This window comes from Heterodontus francisci, chromosome X, assembly GCF_036365525.1.
Source record: "Heterodontus francisci isolate sHetFra1 chromosome X, sHetFra1.hap1, whole genome shotgun sequence".
NCBI lineage: Eukaryota > Metazoa > Chordata > Chondrichthyes > Heterodontiformes > Heterodontidae > Heterodontus > Heterodontus francisci.
The window spans coordinates 17,537,689-17,556,782 of record NC_090421.1 but is presented as its reverse complement, the minus strand read 5'-3'; the positions used below and the strand labels follow the sequence as shown (position 1 = coordinate 17,556,782).

The 19,094-nt window shown below is 45.6% G+C and overlaps 1 protein-coding gene across 10 annotated transcripts in view; it reads left to right on the top strand.

Moving 5' to 3' along the window:
- The window catches only part of LOC137358729 (natural resistance-associated macrophage protein 2-like), a 260,788-nt gene that overhangs the window by 145,350 nt on the left and 96,344 nt on the right, over positions 1-19,094 (top strand). For all 10 annotated transcript variants that reach the window (XM_068024993.1, XM_068024998.1, XM_068024995.1 and 7 more), the window contains 2 exons: positions 6,729-6,848; positions 11,706-11,855. In XM_068024993.1, coding sequence (XP_067881094.1) covers positions 6,729-6,848; positions 11,706-11,855 — 270 coding nt within the window. The remainder of the gene's footprint in view (positions 1-6,728; positions 6,849-11,705; positions 11,856-19,094) is intronic.

Here is a 19,094-nt window from a genome sequence, read left to right as displayed (position 1 = left end):
GGGTGCTCCGGTTTCCTCCCACAAGCCAAAAGACTTGCAGGTTGATAGGTAAATTGGCCATTATAAATTGTCACTAGTATAGGTAGGTGGTAGGGAAATATAGGGACTGGTGGGGATGTTTGGTAGGAATATGGGATTAGTGTAGGATTAGTATAAATGATGTTGATGTTCGGCACAGACTCGGTGGGCCGAAGGGCCTGTTTCAGTGCTGTATCTCTAATCTAAAAAATCTAATCTTTACCGGTCTACGTGGGTCTTTGCAGGTCTTTGCAGACTTAATGTGTCTACGTGGGTCTTTACGGGTCTACGTGCGTCTTTGTGGGTCTTCACAGTCTTTATGGGTCTACGTGGGTCTTTACGGGTCTACGTGGGTCTTTACAGTCTTTATGGGTCTACATGGATCTTGATGGGTCTTTAAATCTTTACAGTTCTCGACATATCTTTATGAACCTGGACGGCTCTATTCCTTGACCTCATTTGGAATCTCTGCTGACTACTCTATTATGTTATCAGTCTCTAGAGGTTTTCCTGTTTCATTTTTGTTGAAGGATTCCATTATCTTTCTTACCACCTATCTTAAGCTAAATGCTCCCTGAGCTTGTTCTATCTCCTATTTTCTATGTAGGAATTTTTTTTATTCATTCATGGGATGTGCGCATCACTGTCTAGGACAACATTTATCGCCCATCCCTAATAGCCCTTGAGAAGGTGGCGCCTTCTTGAACCGCTGCAGTCCATGTCGGGTAAGTACATCCACAGGGAGTTCCAGGATTTTGACCCAGCGACAGTGAAGGAACGGCGATATAGTTCCAAGTCAGGATGGTGTCTGGCTTGGAGGGGAACTTGCAGGTGGTGGTGTTCCCATGCATCTGCCCTTGTCCTTCTAGTTGGTAGAGGTCACAGGTTTGGAAGGTGCTGTCTAAGGAGACTTGGTGCATTTCTGCAGTGCATCTTGTAGATGGTACACACTGCTGCCACTGTGCGTCAGTGGTGGAGGGAGTGAATATTTGTGGACGGGGTGCCAATCAAGTGGGCTGCTTTGTCCTGGATGGTGTCGAGCTCCTTGAGTGTTGTTGGAGCTGCACCCATCCAGGCAAGTGGAGAGTATTCCATCACACTCCTGACTTGTGCCTTGTAGATAGTGGACAGGCTTTGGGGAGATGAATTACTCACCGCAGGATTCCTAGCCTTTAACCTGATCTTGTAGCCACAGTATTTATATGGCTACTCCAGTTCAGTTTCTGAGAGGGGATAAAACTCTGAGTCCAGATGGATTGCATTGGCTCATATTAAAAGAAGTTAAAAGAAGATTAATAGCACAGGCATGATTTTATATATATGAATAGTTCCAGAAACCATGACTTCAATGTCCATCACCAAGAGTGGCTCGGTAGCACCACTACTGACCGAGCTGGCTGATTCCTGAACGACATAGCTGCTAGATTGGGTCTGCGGCAGGTGGTGAGGGAACCAACAAGGGGGGAAAACATACTTGACCTCGTCCTCACCAATCTGCCTGTCGCAGATGCATATGTCCATGACAGTATTGGTAGGAGTGACCACTGCACATACCTTGTGGAGACAAAGTCTCATCTTCACATTGAGGATACCCTCCATCATGTTGTGTAGCACTACCACCGTGCTCAATGGGATAGATTTCAAACAGGTCTAGCAACTCAAAACTGGGCATCCATGAGGTGCTGTGGACCATCAGCAGCAGCAGAATTGTACTCAACCACAATCTGTAAGCTCATGGCCTGCCATATCCCCCACTCTACCATTACCATCAACCCTGGTTCAATGAGGAGTGCAGGAGGGCCTGCCAGGAGCAGCACAAGACATACCTCAAAATGAGGTGTCAACCTGGTGAAGCTACAACACAGGACTACTTGCATGTCAAACAGCGTAAGCAGAATGTGATAGACAGAGCTAACCAATCCCACAATCAATGGATCAGATCTAAGCTCTGCAGTCCTGCCACATCCAGTCGTGAATGGTGGTGGACAATTAAACAACTAACTGGAGGAAGATGCTTCACAAATATCCCCATCCTCAATGATGGGGGAGCCCAGCACATAAGTGCGAAAGATATGGCTAAAGCATTTGCAACAATCTTCAGCCACAAGTGCTGAGTTGATGATCCATCTCGGCCTCCTTCTGAGGTTCCCAGCATTACAGCTCCAGTCTTCAGCCAATTCAATTCACTCCACGTGATATCAAGAAATGGCTGAAGGCAGTGGATACAGCAAAGGCTATGGGCCCTGACAACATTCCGGCTGTAGTACTGAAGACTTGTTTCCCAGAACTGGCCACGCCTCTAGCCAAGTTCCAGTACAGCTACCACACTGGCATCTACCCAGCAATGTGGAAAATTGCCCAGGTATGTCCTGCTCATAAAAAAGCAGGACAAATCCAATTTGGCCAATTGCCGCACCATCTGTCTACTCTCGATCATCCGCAAAGTGATGGAGGGGGCCACTGACAGTGCTATCAAGCGGCACTTACTCAGCAATAACTTGCTCACCAATCAGTTTGGGTTCCGCCAGGGTCACTCGGCTCCAGAACTCATGACAGCCTCTGTCCAAACAGGGACGAAACAGCTGAATTCCAGAGGTGAGGTGAGAGTGACTGCCCTTGACATCAAGGCAATATTTGACCGAGTGTGGCAACAAGGAGCCTCCAAAAAATTGAAGTCAAAGGGAATCAGGGGAAAAACTCCCCACTGGCTGGAGTCATACCTAGCACAAAGGAAGATCCTTCTAACTCAGGAGTTCCCGCGCAGGCCGCACACAAGCCGGCCTCTTTGTTATCGTGCATGCGCGGCTGTGCAAAAGTTCAAGGGGCCATGCATTCCAAAAGTTGATTATGGTTTTGCAGGCCAATCATCTCATCTCCAGGACATCACTGCAGGAGTTCCTCAGAGTAGTGTCCTTGGCCCAACCATCTTCAGCTGCTTCATCAATGACCTTTTTTCAATCATAAGGTCAGAAGTGGGGATGTTCGCTGATGATTATACAATGTTCAGCACCATTTGTGACTCCTCAGATACTGTGCCCACATGCAGTAAGACCTGGACAACACTCAGGCTTGGGCTGATAAGTGGCAAGTAACATTTCCGCATCTCCCCATGACATTCAATGGCATTACTATCACTGAATCACCAACCATCAACATCCTGGGAGGCACCATTGACCAGAAACTGAACTGGACCAGCCATATAAATACTGTAGCTACAAGAAAAAGTTAGAAGCTGGGAATTCTGCGGCGAGTAACTCACCTCCTGTCTCCGCAGTGCCTGTCCACCATCTACAGGCACAAGTGAGGAGTGTGATGGAATACTCTCCACTTGCCTGGATGGGTGCAGCTCCAACAACACTCAAGAAGCTCGACAACATCCAGGACAAAGCAGCCCACTTGATTGGCACCCCATCCACCATCTTAAATAGTCACTCCCTCTACCACTGACACAGTTGCAGCGGTGTATACTATCTACAAGATGCACTGCAGAAGTTCGCCAAGGCTCCTTCGACAGCACCTTTCAAACCTGTGACCTCTACCACCTAGAAGGACAAGGGCAGCAAATCCATGGGAACACCATCACCTGCAAATTCCCCTCCAAGCCACACGCCATCCTGACTTGGAAATATATCGCCATTCCTTCACTGTCGCTGGGTCAAAATCCTGGAACTCCCTTCCTAACAACACTGTGAGTGTACCTACATCTCAAGGACTGCAGCAGTTCAAGAAGTCAGTTAACAAACACCTTCTCAGGACAATTAAGGATGGAAAATAAATGCTGGACATGCCAGCGACACCCACATCCTATGAACGAATTAAGTAAAATTTACTCTATCAAAATCAACATCTCTGTTGAATCTCCTCTTACACTTCTCTGCTCTCAGGAGAACAACCTCCGCTTCTCCAGTCTCTCCACATGAACTGAAGTCCCTCATCTCTAGACCATTCTAGTAAATCTCTTCTGCACCCACTCCAAGACATCCTTCCTGAAGTGTGGTGCCCAGTATTGAACAGAATACTCCAGCAGGGAGTGTTTTATAAAGGTTTACCATAATTTCATCGGTTTTGTACTCTATTCCTCTAGGAATAAAGCCCAGGATTCCATATGCTTTTTTAACAGTCTTCTCAACTTGTTCTGCTACGTTCAAAGATTTGTGTGCATATACCCCCAGATCTCTCTGTTCCTGCACTTCCTTTAGAATCATAACCTTTAGTTTATATTGCCTCTCCTCATTCTTCCTACCAAAATGCATCACTTCACACTTTGCTCCGTTAAACTTTATCTGACATGTGTCTTCCCATTTCACCAGTCTGATTATGTCCTCCTGAAGTCTGTTATCATCCTCCTCACTATTTACTACATTTCAGAATTTTGTATCTTCGGCAAACTTTGAAATTACACCTCCTATACCCAAGTTCAGATCATTAATATATATCAAAATGAGCAGTGGTCTTAATATTGACCGTTGGTGAACATCACTGTATATGTCCCTCCAGTCAGAAAAACAGTCATTCACCACTACTTTCTGTGTTCTGTCCCTTAGCCAATTTTGTATCCATGCTGCCACCATCCCTTGAATCCCATGGGCTTCGATTTTTCTGACACATCTATTGTTTGGCACTTTATCAGACGCCTTTTGAAAGTCCATATACACAACATCAAGCGCACGACCCTCATCAACCCCCTCCGCTACTTCATTAAAGAACACGATCAAGTTAGTCAAACATGATTGGCCTTTAATAAATTGATGCTGTCTTTCATTTATTAGTCCATAGTATTCCAAATGCCAATTAATTTTGTCCTGGATTATTGTTTCTAAAGTTTCCCCACCACCGTGTTATCCAGACTGGCCTGTAATTGCCGGGTTTATCCCTTTCCTCATATTAAACAGGGATGTGACATTTGTAATCGTTTAATCCTTTGGCCTCACCCCCATATCCAAGGAGGATTGGAAGTTTGTGGCCAGAGCCTCCTCAATTTCCACCCTTACTTCCCTCAGTAACCCAGGGTGCATCCCATCCAGACTGAGTGACTTTCCTACTTTTGAATGCTGCCAATCTTTTAAGTACATCCTCTTTAACTATTTTTATGCAATCCAATATCACTACTACCTTCTCCTTCACTGCTACATTATCAGCATCCTCTTCTCTAGTGAAGACAGATGCAAAGTATTCATTTAGTACCTCAGCCATGCCCTCTGTCTCTACAAGAAGATCTCCTTTTTGGTTCCTAAGATGCCCACTCATTATTTGACTATCCTTTTACTGTTTATGTGTTTATAAAAGAGTTTTGAATTCCATTTTATGTTAGTCGCTAATCTATTCTCAATCTCTCTCTTTGCCCCTCATTCCCTTTTTTGGATCTCCTCTGTACTTTCTGTCTTCAGCTTGATTCTCTACTATATTACAGACCTTACAATTGTCATGAGCCTCCTTTTTCTGTTTCATTTTAATCACTATATTTTTACTCATCCAGAGAGCTCTAGCTTCCTTCCTTTCCCCCTCAGGGAAATCTGTCTGCACCTGAACGATCTCCTCTTTGAAGGCCTCCCACTATTCATTTACTGCTTTACCTGTGAATATTTGATTCCAATCCACCTGGGCCAGATCCCTTTTCAACTCACTGAAGTTAGCCCTCCTCCAGTTAAGTATTTTTATGTTTGATTGTACCTTGTTCTTTTCCTAACTTTTCTAAAGTAGTTGATATTATGATCGCTGTTCCCCAAATTCTCTCCCACTGAAACATACTCCACTTGCCCTATTTCATTCCCTTGAACTAGATCCAGCACTGATTCCTTCCTCAGTAGGCTGGAAACACACTGAGCAAGAAAGTTCTGTTATATATATTTCAGGAATTCCTCCCCCTCTTTGTCCTTTACCCAGTTTATATTAAGATAATTGATGTCCCTCATTATCACTGCTCTATAGTTCTTGCATATTTCAGTAATTTGCCTGTAAATTTGCCCCTCTATCTCCTCCCAACTATTTGATGGCATGTATTATACAACCAGAAGTGCAACAGCTCCTCTACTGTATGGATCTTTATGGGTCTACACCATCTTTACTGGCCTTTATGAGTCTTTACTGGTTTACACAGAGTTTTATGAATCTTTACTGGTTTTAGTGCATATTTACGGGTCTTTACATGTCTTTATGGGTCTTAAAAAAAAAGAAAAGAAAAGAAAGAACACATCATTCCTGAACTTTGAGTTTTTTCAGGACTGTATAGATCTGCATGTGTATAAATGGGTGACCCCCCCCAACCCCGCAACAATCTACTGAAGTTACCGTGGGAGTGGCCTTCTGCTTAAACCACTATAGCAGTTTGATACAGCTGAAAGATTTGCTAGGCCACATCAGAGAGCCGTTAAGTGTCATCTGTATTGGTGTGTGTGAGACTGGAGTCACATATAGGATAGACTGGGTAAGGACTGCAGATTTCCTTCCCGAAAGAACATTAGTGAACCAGTTGAGTTCTGAACAACAGTCTGAAAGCTTCATGCTAGCTTTTTATTTCGAGGTTGTTAAAACTGAATTCAAATTCTCAAATTGTAATGGTGGAAATTAAACTCACGTTCTCTGGATTATTAGTCCAGTAACATAACCAGTACAGTACTGTACCCACTTAATTCCAGAAAGCACCAAGATTTCAGTCAGTGACAACTTGGCTGCACTTGCTTACGATAACCCTCCTGTTGTCTTTCTCTAAGGGCGTTGTGTTGGGCTGCTACTTTGGTGCTGCTGCTCTCTACATCTGGGCCATTGGCATCCTGGCTGCAGGTCAGAGTTCAACCATGTCAGGGACATATACAGGACAGTTCGTCATGGAGGTAATCTTTGGTTTTGATTCCTAAAAATGAAAACAGATTGGAATACTGAACTATTAGAATTAGAATATTACAGCGCAGTACAGGCCCTTCGGCCCTCAATGTTGCGCCGACCTGTGAAACCATCTGACCTACACTATTCCATTTTCATCCATATATCTATCCAATGACCACTTAAATGCCCTTAAAGTTGGCGAGTCTACTACTGTTGCAGGCAGGGCGTTCCACGCCCCTACTACTCTCTGAGTAAAGAAACTACCTCTGACATCTGTCCTATATCTATCACCCCTCAACTTAAAGCTATGTCCCCTCATGTTTGCCATCACCATCCGAGGAAAAAGACTCTCACTATCCACCCTATCTAACCCTCTGATTATCTTATATGTCTCTATTAAGTCACCTCTCCTCCTCCTTCTCTCCAACGAAAACAACCTCAAGTCCCTCAGCCTTTCCTCGTAAGACCTTCCCTCCATACCAGGCAACATCCTAGTAAATCTCCTCTGCACCCTTTCCAAAGCTTCCACATCCTTCCGATAGTGCGGTGACCAGAACTGCACGCAATACTCCAGGTGCGGCCTCACCAGAGTTTTGTACAGTTGCAGCATGACCTCGTGGCTCCGAAACTCAATCCCCCTACTAATAAAAGCTAACACACCATATGCCTTCTTAACAGCCCTATTAACCTGGGTAGCAACTTTCAGGGATTTATGTACTTGGACACCAAGATCTCTCTGTTCATCTACACTACCAAGAATCTTCCCATTAGCCCAGTACTCTGCATTCCTGTTACTCCTTCCAAAGTGAATCACCTCACACTTTTCTGCATTAAACTCCATTTGCCATCTCTCAGCCCAGCTCTGCAGCCTATTTATGTCTCTCTGTACCCTACAACATCCTTCGGCACTATCCACAACTCCACCGACCTTAGTGTCATCTGCAAATTTACTAACCCACCCTTCTACACCCTCTTCCAGGTCATTTATAAAAATGACAAACAGCAATGGCCCCAAAACAGATCCTTGCGGTACACCACTAGTAACTAAACTCCAGGATGAACATTTGCCATCAACCACCACCCTCTGTCTTCTTTCAGCTAGCCAATTTCTGATCCAAAGCTCTAAATCACCTTCAACCCCATACTTCCGTATTTTCTGCAATAGCCTACCGTGGGGAACCTGATCAAACGCCTTACTGAAATCCATATACACCACATCCACTGCTTTACCCTCATCCACCTGTTTGGTCACCTTCTCGAAAAACTCAATAAGGTTTGTGAGGCACGACCTACCTTTCACAAAACCGTGCTGACTATCGCTAATGAACTTATTCTTTTCAAGATGATTATAAATCCTGTCTCTTATAACCTTTTCCAACATCTTACCCACAACCGAAGTAAGGCTCACAGGTCTATAATTACCAGGGCTGTCTCTACTCCCCTTCTTGAACAAGGGGACAACATTTGCTATCCTCCAGTCTTCCGGCACTATTCCTGTCGGCAATGACGACATAAAGATCAAGGACAAAGGCTCTGCAATCTCCTCCCTGGCTTCCCAGAGAATCCTAGGATAAATCCCATCTGGCCCAGGGGACTTGTCTATTTTCACACTTTCCAAAATTGCTAACACTTCCTCCTTGTGAACCTCATTCCCATCTAGCCTAGTAGTCTGAATCTCAGTATTCTCCTCGACAACATTTTCTTTCTCTACTGTAAATACTGACGAAAAATATTCATTTAACGCTTCCTCTATCTCCTCTGATTCCACACACAACTTCCCACTACTATCCTTGATTGGCCCTAATCTAACTCTAGTCATTCTTTTATTCCTGATATACCTATAGAAAGCCTTAGGGTTTTCCTTGATCCTATTCGCCAATGACTTCTCGTGTCCTCTCCTTGCTCTTCTTAGCTCTCCCTTTAGATCCTTCCTGGCTAGCTTGTAACTCTCAAGCGCCCTAACTGAGCCTTCACGTCTCATCCGAACATAAGCCTTCTTCTTCCTCTTGACAAGCGCTTCAACTTCTTTAGTAAACCACGGCTCCCTCGCTCGACAACTTCCTCCCTGGCTGACAGGTACATACTTATCAAGGACACGCAGTAGCTGCTCCTTGAATAAGCTCCACATTTCGATTGTGCCCATCCCCTGCAGTTTCCTTCCCCATCCTACGCATCCTAAATCTTGCCTAATCGCATCATAATTTCCTTTCCCCCAGCTATAATTCTTGCCCTGCGGTATATACCTGTCCCTGCCCATCGCTAAGGTAAACCTAACTGAATTGTGATCACTATCACCAAAGTGCTCACCTACATCTAAATCTAACACCTGGCCGGGTTCATTACCCAGTACCAAATCCAATGTGGCATCGCCACATTATGGAGTAAAATTCCAGCTGAAACTGTGCAGGGCACTAGTCAGACCGGTTTCGCCCATTATGTCCAGTTCTGGTCAGACCCACCTTGAGCACTGAATCCCGTTCTGGTCAGACCCTCTTGAGTATGGTGTCCAGTTCTGGTCAGACTGACTTCGACCACTGTGTCCAGTTCTGGTCAGACACACCTTGAGCACTGTGTCCTGTTCTGGTCAGACCCTCTTGAGCATTGTGTCCAGTTCTGGTCAGACCGACTTTGACCACTGTGTCCAGTTCTGGTCAAACCCACCTTGAGCACTGTGTCCAGTTCTGGTCAGACCGACTTCGACCACTGCGTCCAGTTCTGGTCAGACCCACCTTGAGCACTGGGTCCAGTTCTGGTCAGACCCACCTTGAGCACTGTGTCCAGTTCTGGTCGGACCCACCTTGAGCACTGTGTCCCGTTCTGGTCAGACCCACCTTGAACACTGTGTCCAGTTCTGGTCAGACCCTCTTGAGCATTGTGTCCAGTTCTGGTCAAACCCACCTTGAGCACTGTGTCCAGTTCTGGTCAGACCGACTTTGACCACTGTGTCCAGTTCTGGTCAAACCCACCTTGAGCACTGGGTCCAGTTCTGGTCAGCCCCACCTTGAGCACTGTGTCCAGTTCTGGTCAGACCCACCTTGAGCACTGTGTCCAGTTCTGGTCAGCCCCAAATGAGCACTGTGTCCAGTTCTGGTCAGACCCACCTTGAGCACTGTGTCCAGTTCTGGTCAAACCCACCTTGAACACTGTGTCCAGTTCTGGTCAAACCCACCTTGAGCACTGGATCCAGTTCTGGTCAGACCCACCTTGAGCACTGGGTCCAGTTCTGGTCAGCCCCACCTTGAGCACTGTGTCCAGTTCTGGTCAGACCCACCTTGAGCACTGTGTCCAGTTCTGGTCAGACCCACCTTGAGCACTATGTCCAGTTCTGGTCAGGCTCACCTTGAGCACTGTGTCCAGTTCTGGTCAGACCCACCTTGAGCACTGTGTCCAGTTCTGGTCAGACCCACCTTGAACACTGTGTCCAGTTCTGGTCAGACCCACCTTGAGCACTGTGTCCAGTTCTGGTCAGACCCACCTTGAACACTGTGTCCAGTTCTGGTCAGACCCACCTTGAGCACTGTGTCCAGCTCTGGTCAGTCAGACATAAGGGAGTCATTTAAAGGCTGGAGACAGTATCGAGAAGAGCTGTGAGGCTGATCCCCAGTCTCAGGGGTCTCAGTTATGCAGAAAGACTTGAGAGACCTGGGCTATTCACCCTGGAAGGAGGTGACTGAAAGAAACCATGAACAAGTTATAAACAGGATAGGTAGGATTAATCCAGATCATTGCCTCAATATAAAGCATAACAGTGGGACAAGGGCATAGGATCAAACTAGTTAAAGGCAAATTTTGTAGTGAATAAGTTGGAAAAACACTGGAATAGGCCAAAGTAACAGAGGTGAAATCATTTGTCACTCAAATTGGATCCTGTGATAGATTGGCAGACTGCAGGGTTTATTTTTGGGCAGATAAACTCACATGGGCCAACGGGACCTCCTTATGTATATTTATCTTGTGCAAATTCAGGAAATACAGTTGGGCAGTTGCCACCGAAAAATGAAAGACAGGTTAACAATTCTAACAAGTCCAACTGACGTGAATCTGTCTTCTGTTTGTCTGATGCTAACCAGCATTTCTGGGTTTATTTTGAATTGCAGTTTGTTTCTTCCTGTGTTAAGATTTCTTGCTTTTTTTTTTGCCTTTGTTGCCCCAAAAAAGCTCCTCATCCTCTGGGGCAGCTGAAGGCTTTCAGTGCCAGTTTATCTCCACATAACAGGAGAGGTCCTCACTGTGTCTGTCAATTATTTTCCTCTAACCCCCACCTCCTGGCTTCAAGTCCCACCCCAGGGACTTGAGCACAAAAATCTCGGCTGGCACTCTAGTGTTACTACTGAGGGAGTGTTGTACTGTCAGAGGTGCAGCCTTTTGGATGAGGCGTTAGACCAATGCCCTGTCAGCCCTCTCAGTTGGACGTAAAAGATCCCATAGTACTGTTTTGAAGACCAGCGGAGTTCTCCCGGTGTTCTGGCCATTATTTATCCCTCAATCAACATCACAAAAATAGATTACCTGGTCAATATCTCATTGCTGTTTTTGGGAGCTTGCTGTGCACAAATTGGCTGCTGCATTTCCGACATTGCAACAGTGACTACACTTCAAAAGTGAAGCTCACAAGCGGAACAATTGTTCAGGAGATTGGAACACCATTTAATTTTGGCAATATTGGTAAACTGTGAGGTATCATCGGCCGATTGGATACTCAGTTCAGAAATCTAGAATTTCTACAAATCCTTTATAAATCCCAGATCTACAATTTTTCAAAAATAAATCGGCACTTCAAAGCAACCCTGCCTGTTTTTATTGTCCTGCCTGAGGTAAGCCAACTGGAGAGATTTTGAACATCGTCTTTTGTTTCTCCTTTCCAGGGTTTCTTGAACCTCAAATGGTCTCGCTTTACCCGTGTGGTCTTCACGCGGACAATCGCAATCACTCCCACCTTGTTGGTCGCTGTTTTCCAGTCTGTGGACACGTTGACGGGAATGAATGACTTGCTGAATGTTCTGATGAGCTTGCAGGTGAGGAGGTTTTGCTATGAGGCGGTAATTCTTTGTACTCGCTATGTTGTTATGACATTTTACATCTGCACACATTGTGCTCTATCTCTATGCAAACAGAAAGGTAGTTTGGATCACCTACCATAGCAACCCAGGGCAGAAAATGATATTTTTAAGTTTCCGGAAGACATGCCTGAGTGTCAATAAGTGACTGACCCAAAAAATGTAATGATCATTCGGTCAGCATCTAAGGGTTAATTTTCTGTTTACATGCTGGAGGTAAGGAACCTGGCCACTGGCAACGCACATCAGGATATGGAGGGCAGCACACCCATGATTTTCTGATATGCTGCCAGTGGGTGAGGTTCCTCACCTCCAGCGTGTAAACAGAAAATTACTTTCTAGCCTATTGTGCAGGCAGTGTACAGCTGGCTAGCAACCTGAGTAGACACATGCAGGGTGGCACAGTGGCTAGTACCGCAGCCTCACAGTTCCACGTTCCACAGTTCCACAGCCCCACAGTTCCTCCACAGCGACCCATGTTCGGTTGTGGGTACTGCCTGTGCGGAGTTTGCAAGTTCTCCCTGTGACCATGTGGGTTTCTGCCGGGTGCTCCGGTTTCCTCCCACAGCCAAAGACTTGCTATAGGTAAATTGGCCATTGTAAATTGCCACTAGTGTAGGTAGATGGTAGGAGAATGGTGGGAATGTGGTAGGGAATTTGGGATTAATGTAAGGTTAGTATAAATGGGTGGTTGTTGGTCAGCACAGACTCAGTGGGCCGAAGGGCCTGTTTCAGTGCTGTATCTCTAAATAAATAAAAATATATTTCAAAAGGACAGGCCTCTATACTAACACGTATTATTTACTTTTGTTATGAAAAAGACCAGGCAAGTTTATAAGCATATTTTGTGAAGTTTACTTTGCTCCATATAAAGAGATTTTTTTTAATGAAGTAGGCAACTGGATGCTTACAGTACCCAATATGTGAATCAAGAACAAATAAAATGGGCGGGCATATTTAAATGAGGCAGTAATGACATGCTGACATCAAACACCCCATTTTTCTGTCATTTCTGTCCGAATTATGCTCAGTGCCAAACATGCCACTATGGGATGGCCACCCAGCATTGCAAGGTGCCAGGAAGAAACGGGCGTGGACTTAAAGGGTGCAGCAGCCACTTTACAAGAAGTCGCGAATGCTTATTTCTCAGCGATTATGGTGTTTTTTGTTTTGTTTTCTTGATGCTGACATCTTCCTGCCCTCACCCTCCCCATCCCTCCAGTCTGGGAGCCAGGCACAATGAATTTTCCTGTATTTTTGTTCTTTGGGGAAAGAAGAGGCAGAATGCGGGAGTTCGATTTATACCCTCTTCCAAATTGCAGCTAAGTGCTCTCCTCCTACAATGCCCCTTCATTATTTCATTCACACCATTCTTTCTTAAGTTAACTATCATTTTCTATCCTTCCCCTTCCATGACACCTTCTTCCTTCCAAGTCAAGCCTCCCTTGTGCCTAGAACAGTCTATTGCTTTCAAGAGGAAATGCCCCATAAAGAAGGAAAGGGCCCCATTCTTCAGCAATAATGTTGCAACAGTAGGAATAGTATTCTGGAAGAAGTGACTGGAAGTGCCCTCATCAAGATACAAAGCAATCTTGTGATCTTGAGTGGCATGTCCATATTTATACACTTATACCTAGTGCAAGCAGCGATATGTATATGGCTCCTCATCAGAGCCCTTTCCTATCCTGAGTGGCGTGAAACAGGGCTGTGTTCTCGCACCCACACTTTTTGGGATTTTCTTCTCCCTGCTGCTTTCACATGCGTTCAAGTCCTCTGAAGAAGGAATTTTCCTCCACACAAGATCAGGGGGCAGGTTGTTCAACCTTGCCCGTCTAAGAGCGAAGTCCAAAGTACGGAAAGTCCTCCTCAGGGAACTCCTCTTTGCTGACGATGCTGCTTTAACATCTCACACTGAAGAGTGCCTGCAGAGTCTCATCGACAGGTTTGCGGCTGCCTGCAATGAATTTGGCCTAACCATCAGCCTCAAGAAAACGAACATCATGGGGCAGGACGTCAGAAATGCTCCATCCATTAATACTGGCGACCACGCTCTGGAAGTGGTTCAAGAGTTCACCTACCGAGGCTCAACTATCACCAGTAACCTGTCTCTAGATGCAGAAATCAACAAGCGCATGAGTAAGGCTTCCACTGCTATGCCCAGACTGGCCAAGAGAGTGTGGGAAAATGGCGCACTGACACGGAACACAAAAGTCCGAGTGTATCAGGCCTGTGTCCTCAGTACCTTGCTCTATGGCAGCGAGGCCTGGACAACATATGTCAGCCAAGAGCGACGTCTCAATTCATTCCATCTTCGCTGCCTCCGGAGAATACTTGGCATCAGGTGGCAGGACCGTATCTCCAACACAGAAGTCCTCGAGGCGGCCAACATCCCCAGCTTGTACACACTACTGAGTCAGCGGCGCTTGAGGTGGCTTGGCCATGTGAGCCGCATGGAAGATGGCAGGATCCCCAAAGACACATTGTACAGCGAGCTCGCCACTGGTATCAGACCCATCGGCCGTCCATGTCTCCGCTTTAAAGACGTCTGCAAACGCGACATGAAGTCGTGTGACATTGATCACAAGTCGTGGGAGTCAGTTGCCAGCGATCGCCAGAGCTGGCGGGCAGCCATAAAGACAGGGCTAAAATGTGGCGAGTCAAAGAGACTTAGTAGTTGGCAGGAAAAAAGACAGAGGCGCAAGGGGAGAGCCAACTGTGTAACAGCCCCGAAAAACAAATTTCTCTGCAGCACCTGTGGAAGAGCCTGTCACTCTAAAATTGGCCTTTATAGCCACTCCAGGCACTGCTTCACAAACCACTGACCACCTCCAGGCGCTTATCCATTGTCTCTCGAGATAAGGAGGCCCAAAAGAAAAAAAAAAGAAGCAGCGATATGTAGTATAACTGACTGCTTTGATGGGCAGTCCATAAAAAAGCATTTGGAAAGAGAAAAACAGGACTGCATTCATCTGCAACACCACCATCCACACCACAAAGCATAGACCGAGGTGGTCCTACCTCCAGCTTATGGAGGCTGCACTTGAGTTGTACTGTATGCTGCAACTAGACCTTCAGCCTGTCCTCCACATGCACTGCGCAGCCAGCGACTGTGAAGATCACGGTCGCCCTGAAAACTCCAGGTCACTCCAGGCTGCCACTGGGATATCAGTAGCATTAGGAAATCAGTTGTGGTTAGATGCATAAAGCGCCTCATGGTGTATTGCTTGCTAAAGAACAACCAGTAGTAGCAGCAGCATAACAGAGCACTGAAGCTATACACAAGTAGCAGGGCTTCCAAAAAATGTAATGATCATTCGGTCAGTACCTAAGGGGTAATTTTCTGCCATTGGTTGCCCCCACCGTCATTGATCCCATTGCCTGTGCCAATAAGAAGTGATTCCACTCACTCAATGTCATCACATTACTGACCAGCAGCGCTGAGTCACGCAGATGAATGCCTCTTTGAGGCAGTCCATCATGTCAGCACTCTTCGATTCAGAGAGCCAAGCATCAGGTGGTTCTGGGAGGTCAGACTACCCTGTACAGGCACAGCTGGTGAGTCCCGAGCACTTTCCAAGGACCCTGGCCTGATAAGGATGGTGGTGATATGTGACCTTACAAAGAAGCCTGATTATGAGGCCCTGGATGTTGAAGCCTCCCAGGATCAGAGGAATCAGACAGAAGAGTAACAGCAACCTGAAGAGGAGGATGTCGAGGGGAACCCATTGCCAGCTGCTAGACTGATTCATGTCAATCTCAGACAGGAACCCTTCTCTTGACCACCACATCTGCCCACTGCATGGCCAGTCCTGTATACATCTTCCTCCTTCCCACCACAAAGTGCAGAGAATCAATCTATCAGGGTGTTACTGATGTAAGTAGTGGCCTCTGCCACCTGATCTTCCGTCTGCTGGACACTGCCAGTGACCATCTGCAGTATCTACATTTCATGTTCTGCAAACATTCTTCTTGTAAAAGCAGGACCCATGAGATCTGGGACCCTGGGTAGGCCTTTGGCTGAGGACCTCTCGTCTCACATTCAACCCCCAGCTGTTCCAACCCACTCTTGCTGTGTTGGCACCCAACTCAGTCCTCTTGGCCTCACTCCCTAATTCATTATGGTGCACTTCTCTGGTGTGGCGTGGGTGAGGGAGTGAATGACAAATGGTCCATGTGGGGCATTGCTGCCAGGGCTGGATCCTGAGGGTCCTGGTTGTTCTCCTTCCTTGGCTGCTGCTTATTTTTTTGACTGGAACATCTGAAGGAGAACCAGAAAAAGAGAAAATAGAATAGAATGGATTGCAGACGAGCAGAGTCCACATCTTCCTTTCAGTAGAAGGAGTGACAGCAAGATTAATCATGCCAGACAATTACATGAGCAGCAGAATGTCCGCGAGCTGGCACCTGCCCGCTTACTGCCCTGTCTCTGACACTTTCTATTGTTTACATCCTTAGGTGACTCAAGTGTCCTTCTCAATGGGGTGAGAGGACTAGGGTTGGACGATCGACAGTACCACCTGTCAACAGTCTCTCCCTCTCTCTAATGTTATGGCCATTGGTTCTCTTTTAAAATGAACACAGATAGTGACAAAACCCTTTGGTTGCTGTGAGATCCAGTTAAACCCAGGCAATAGGCAGCTCAGAATGGGGCTGATGGAAGGTACAAGAAACAAGAAACTCCAAGCTATGTGAGGTATGTGAATACATGGGTGGCTATGTTTGAAGGAACACTTCCTGATTGACAGACGTTCTCAGTACCCGCACACTTGGAAAGTGTGGCTGGCTCCTCCTACCTTCGTAACAGTCACAGTTTCAGGAAAGAGAAGACTTTTGGACCAGCTAGTCCACCTATCCAGAGTATTGCCTTGGTGTATTTTTAATGAGCCTGAATCACATTCGTTGACAAGAACCTGTCGAATGCCCTGCTGAAGCACATTCAAATTTCCTGTTCCATCCACCATGCCAGGAATCTGCTCCGCATACTTAAAACCATTTCAGTAAAAACTTACACCTAAAATTCCTTTTTTGTTTTCCTTAGTTTGTAAATACAACCTGTCATGCTTAAAAGCTGTACACGGCACAAAAGCATATTTGATCCAATTAGTTCACAGCATTCATAATTTAGAACAGTTCTATAATGTCTGCTCAAACTTCTCTTTGCAGGAAAGAAAGACCGAAAGCCATAAATTTTTTCACATACATCATTCCCATCAGTCTCGGATGAAACGTGTAGCCATTCTTGGTACTACCGACAAAAAGTAAAACTGTTCTCTGTACCCCCTGAAATAACAGAACGGTCTTCTCTGCACCCCACAAATAACTGAATATCCTTCTCTGTACACCCTCCAATAACTGAATATCCTTCTCTGCACACCCTCCAATAACTGAATATCCTTCTCTGTACACCCTCCAATAACTGAATATCCTTCTCTGTATACCCTCCAATAACTGAATATCCTTCTCTGTACCCCCTCAAATAACACAACGGTCTTCTCTGCACCCCACAAATAACTGAATATCCTTCTCTGTACCCCCTCCAATAACTGAATATCCTTCTCTGCACACCCTCCAATAACTGAATATCCTTCTCTGTACACCCTCCAATAACTGAATATCCTTCTCTGTACACCCTCCAATAACACAACGGCCTTCTCTGCACCCCACAAATAACTGAATATCCTTCTCTGTACACCCTCCAATAACTGAATATCTTTCTCTGCACCCCTCCAAGAACTGAATATCCTTCCCTGTACACCCTCCAATAACTGAATATCCTTCTCTGTACACCCTCCAAGAACTGAATATCCTTCCCTGTACACCCTCCAATAACTGAATATCCTTCCCTGTACACCCTCCAATAACTGAATATCCTTCTCTGTACACTCTCCAATAACTGAATATCCTTCTCTGTACACCCTCCAATAACTGAATATCTTTCTCTGCACCCCTCCAAGAACTGAATATCCTTCCCTGTACACCCTCCAATAACTGAATATCCTTCTCTGTACACCCTCCAAGAACTGAATATCCTTCCCTGTACACCCTCCAATAACTGAATATCCTTCCCTGTACACCCTCCAATAACTGAATATCCTTCTCTGTACACTCTCCAATAACTGAATATCCTTCTCTGTACACCCTCCAATAACTGAATATCTTTCTCTGCACCCCTCCAAGAACTGAATATCCTTCTCTCTACACCCTCCAATAACTGAATATCTTTCTCTCCACACCCTCCAATAACTGAATATCTTTCTCTGCACCCCACAAATAACTCAATGTCCTTCTCTGTACCCCCTCCAAGAACTGAACATCCTTCTCTCTACACCCTCCAATAACTGAATATCTTTCTCTGCACCCCTCCAAGAACTGAATATCCTTCTCTCTACACCCTCCAATAACTGAATATCTTTCTCTCCACACCCTCCAATAACTGAATATCTTTCTCTGCACCCCACAAATAACTCAATGTCCTTCTCTGTACCCCCTCCAAGAACTGAACATCCTTCTCTCTACACCCTCCAATAACTGAATATCCTTCTCTGTTCACCCTCCAATAACTGAACATCCTTCTCTGTACACCCTCCAATAACTGAATATCCTTCTCTGTACCCCCTCCAATATCTGAATATCCTTCTCTGTACCCCCGCCAATAACTGAATATCCTTCTCTGTACACTCTCCAATAACTGAATATCCTTCTCTGTACACCCTCCAATAACTGAATATCCTTCTCTGTACACCCTCCAATATCTGAATATCCTTCTCTGTACCCCCGCCAATAACTGAATATCCTTCTCTGTACACCCTCCAATAACTGAATATCCTTCTCTGTGCACCCTCCAATAACTGAATATCCTTCTCTGTACCCCCTCCAATGTCTGAATATCCTTCTCTGTACCCCCTCCAATAACTGAATATCCTTCTCTGTACCCCCTCCAATAACTGAATATCCTTCTCTGTACACCCTCCAATAACTGAATATCTTTCTCTGCACCCCTCCAAGAACTGAATATCCTTCCCTGTATACCCTCCAATAACTGAATATCCTTCCCTGTACACCCTCCAATAACTGAATATCCTTCTCTGTTCACCCTCCAAGAACTGAATATCCTTCCCTGTACACCCTCCAATAACTGAATATCCTTCCCTGTACACCCTCCAATAACTGAATATCCTTCTCTGTACACTCGCCAAT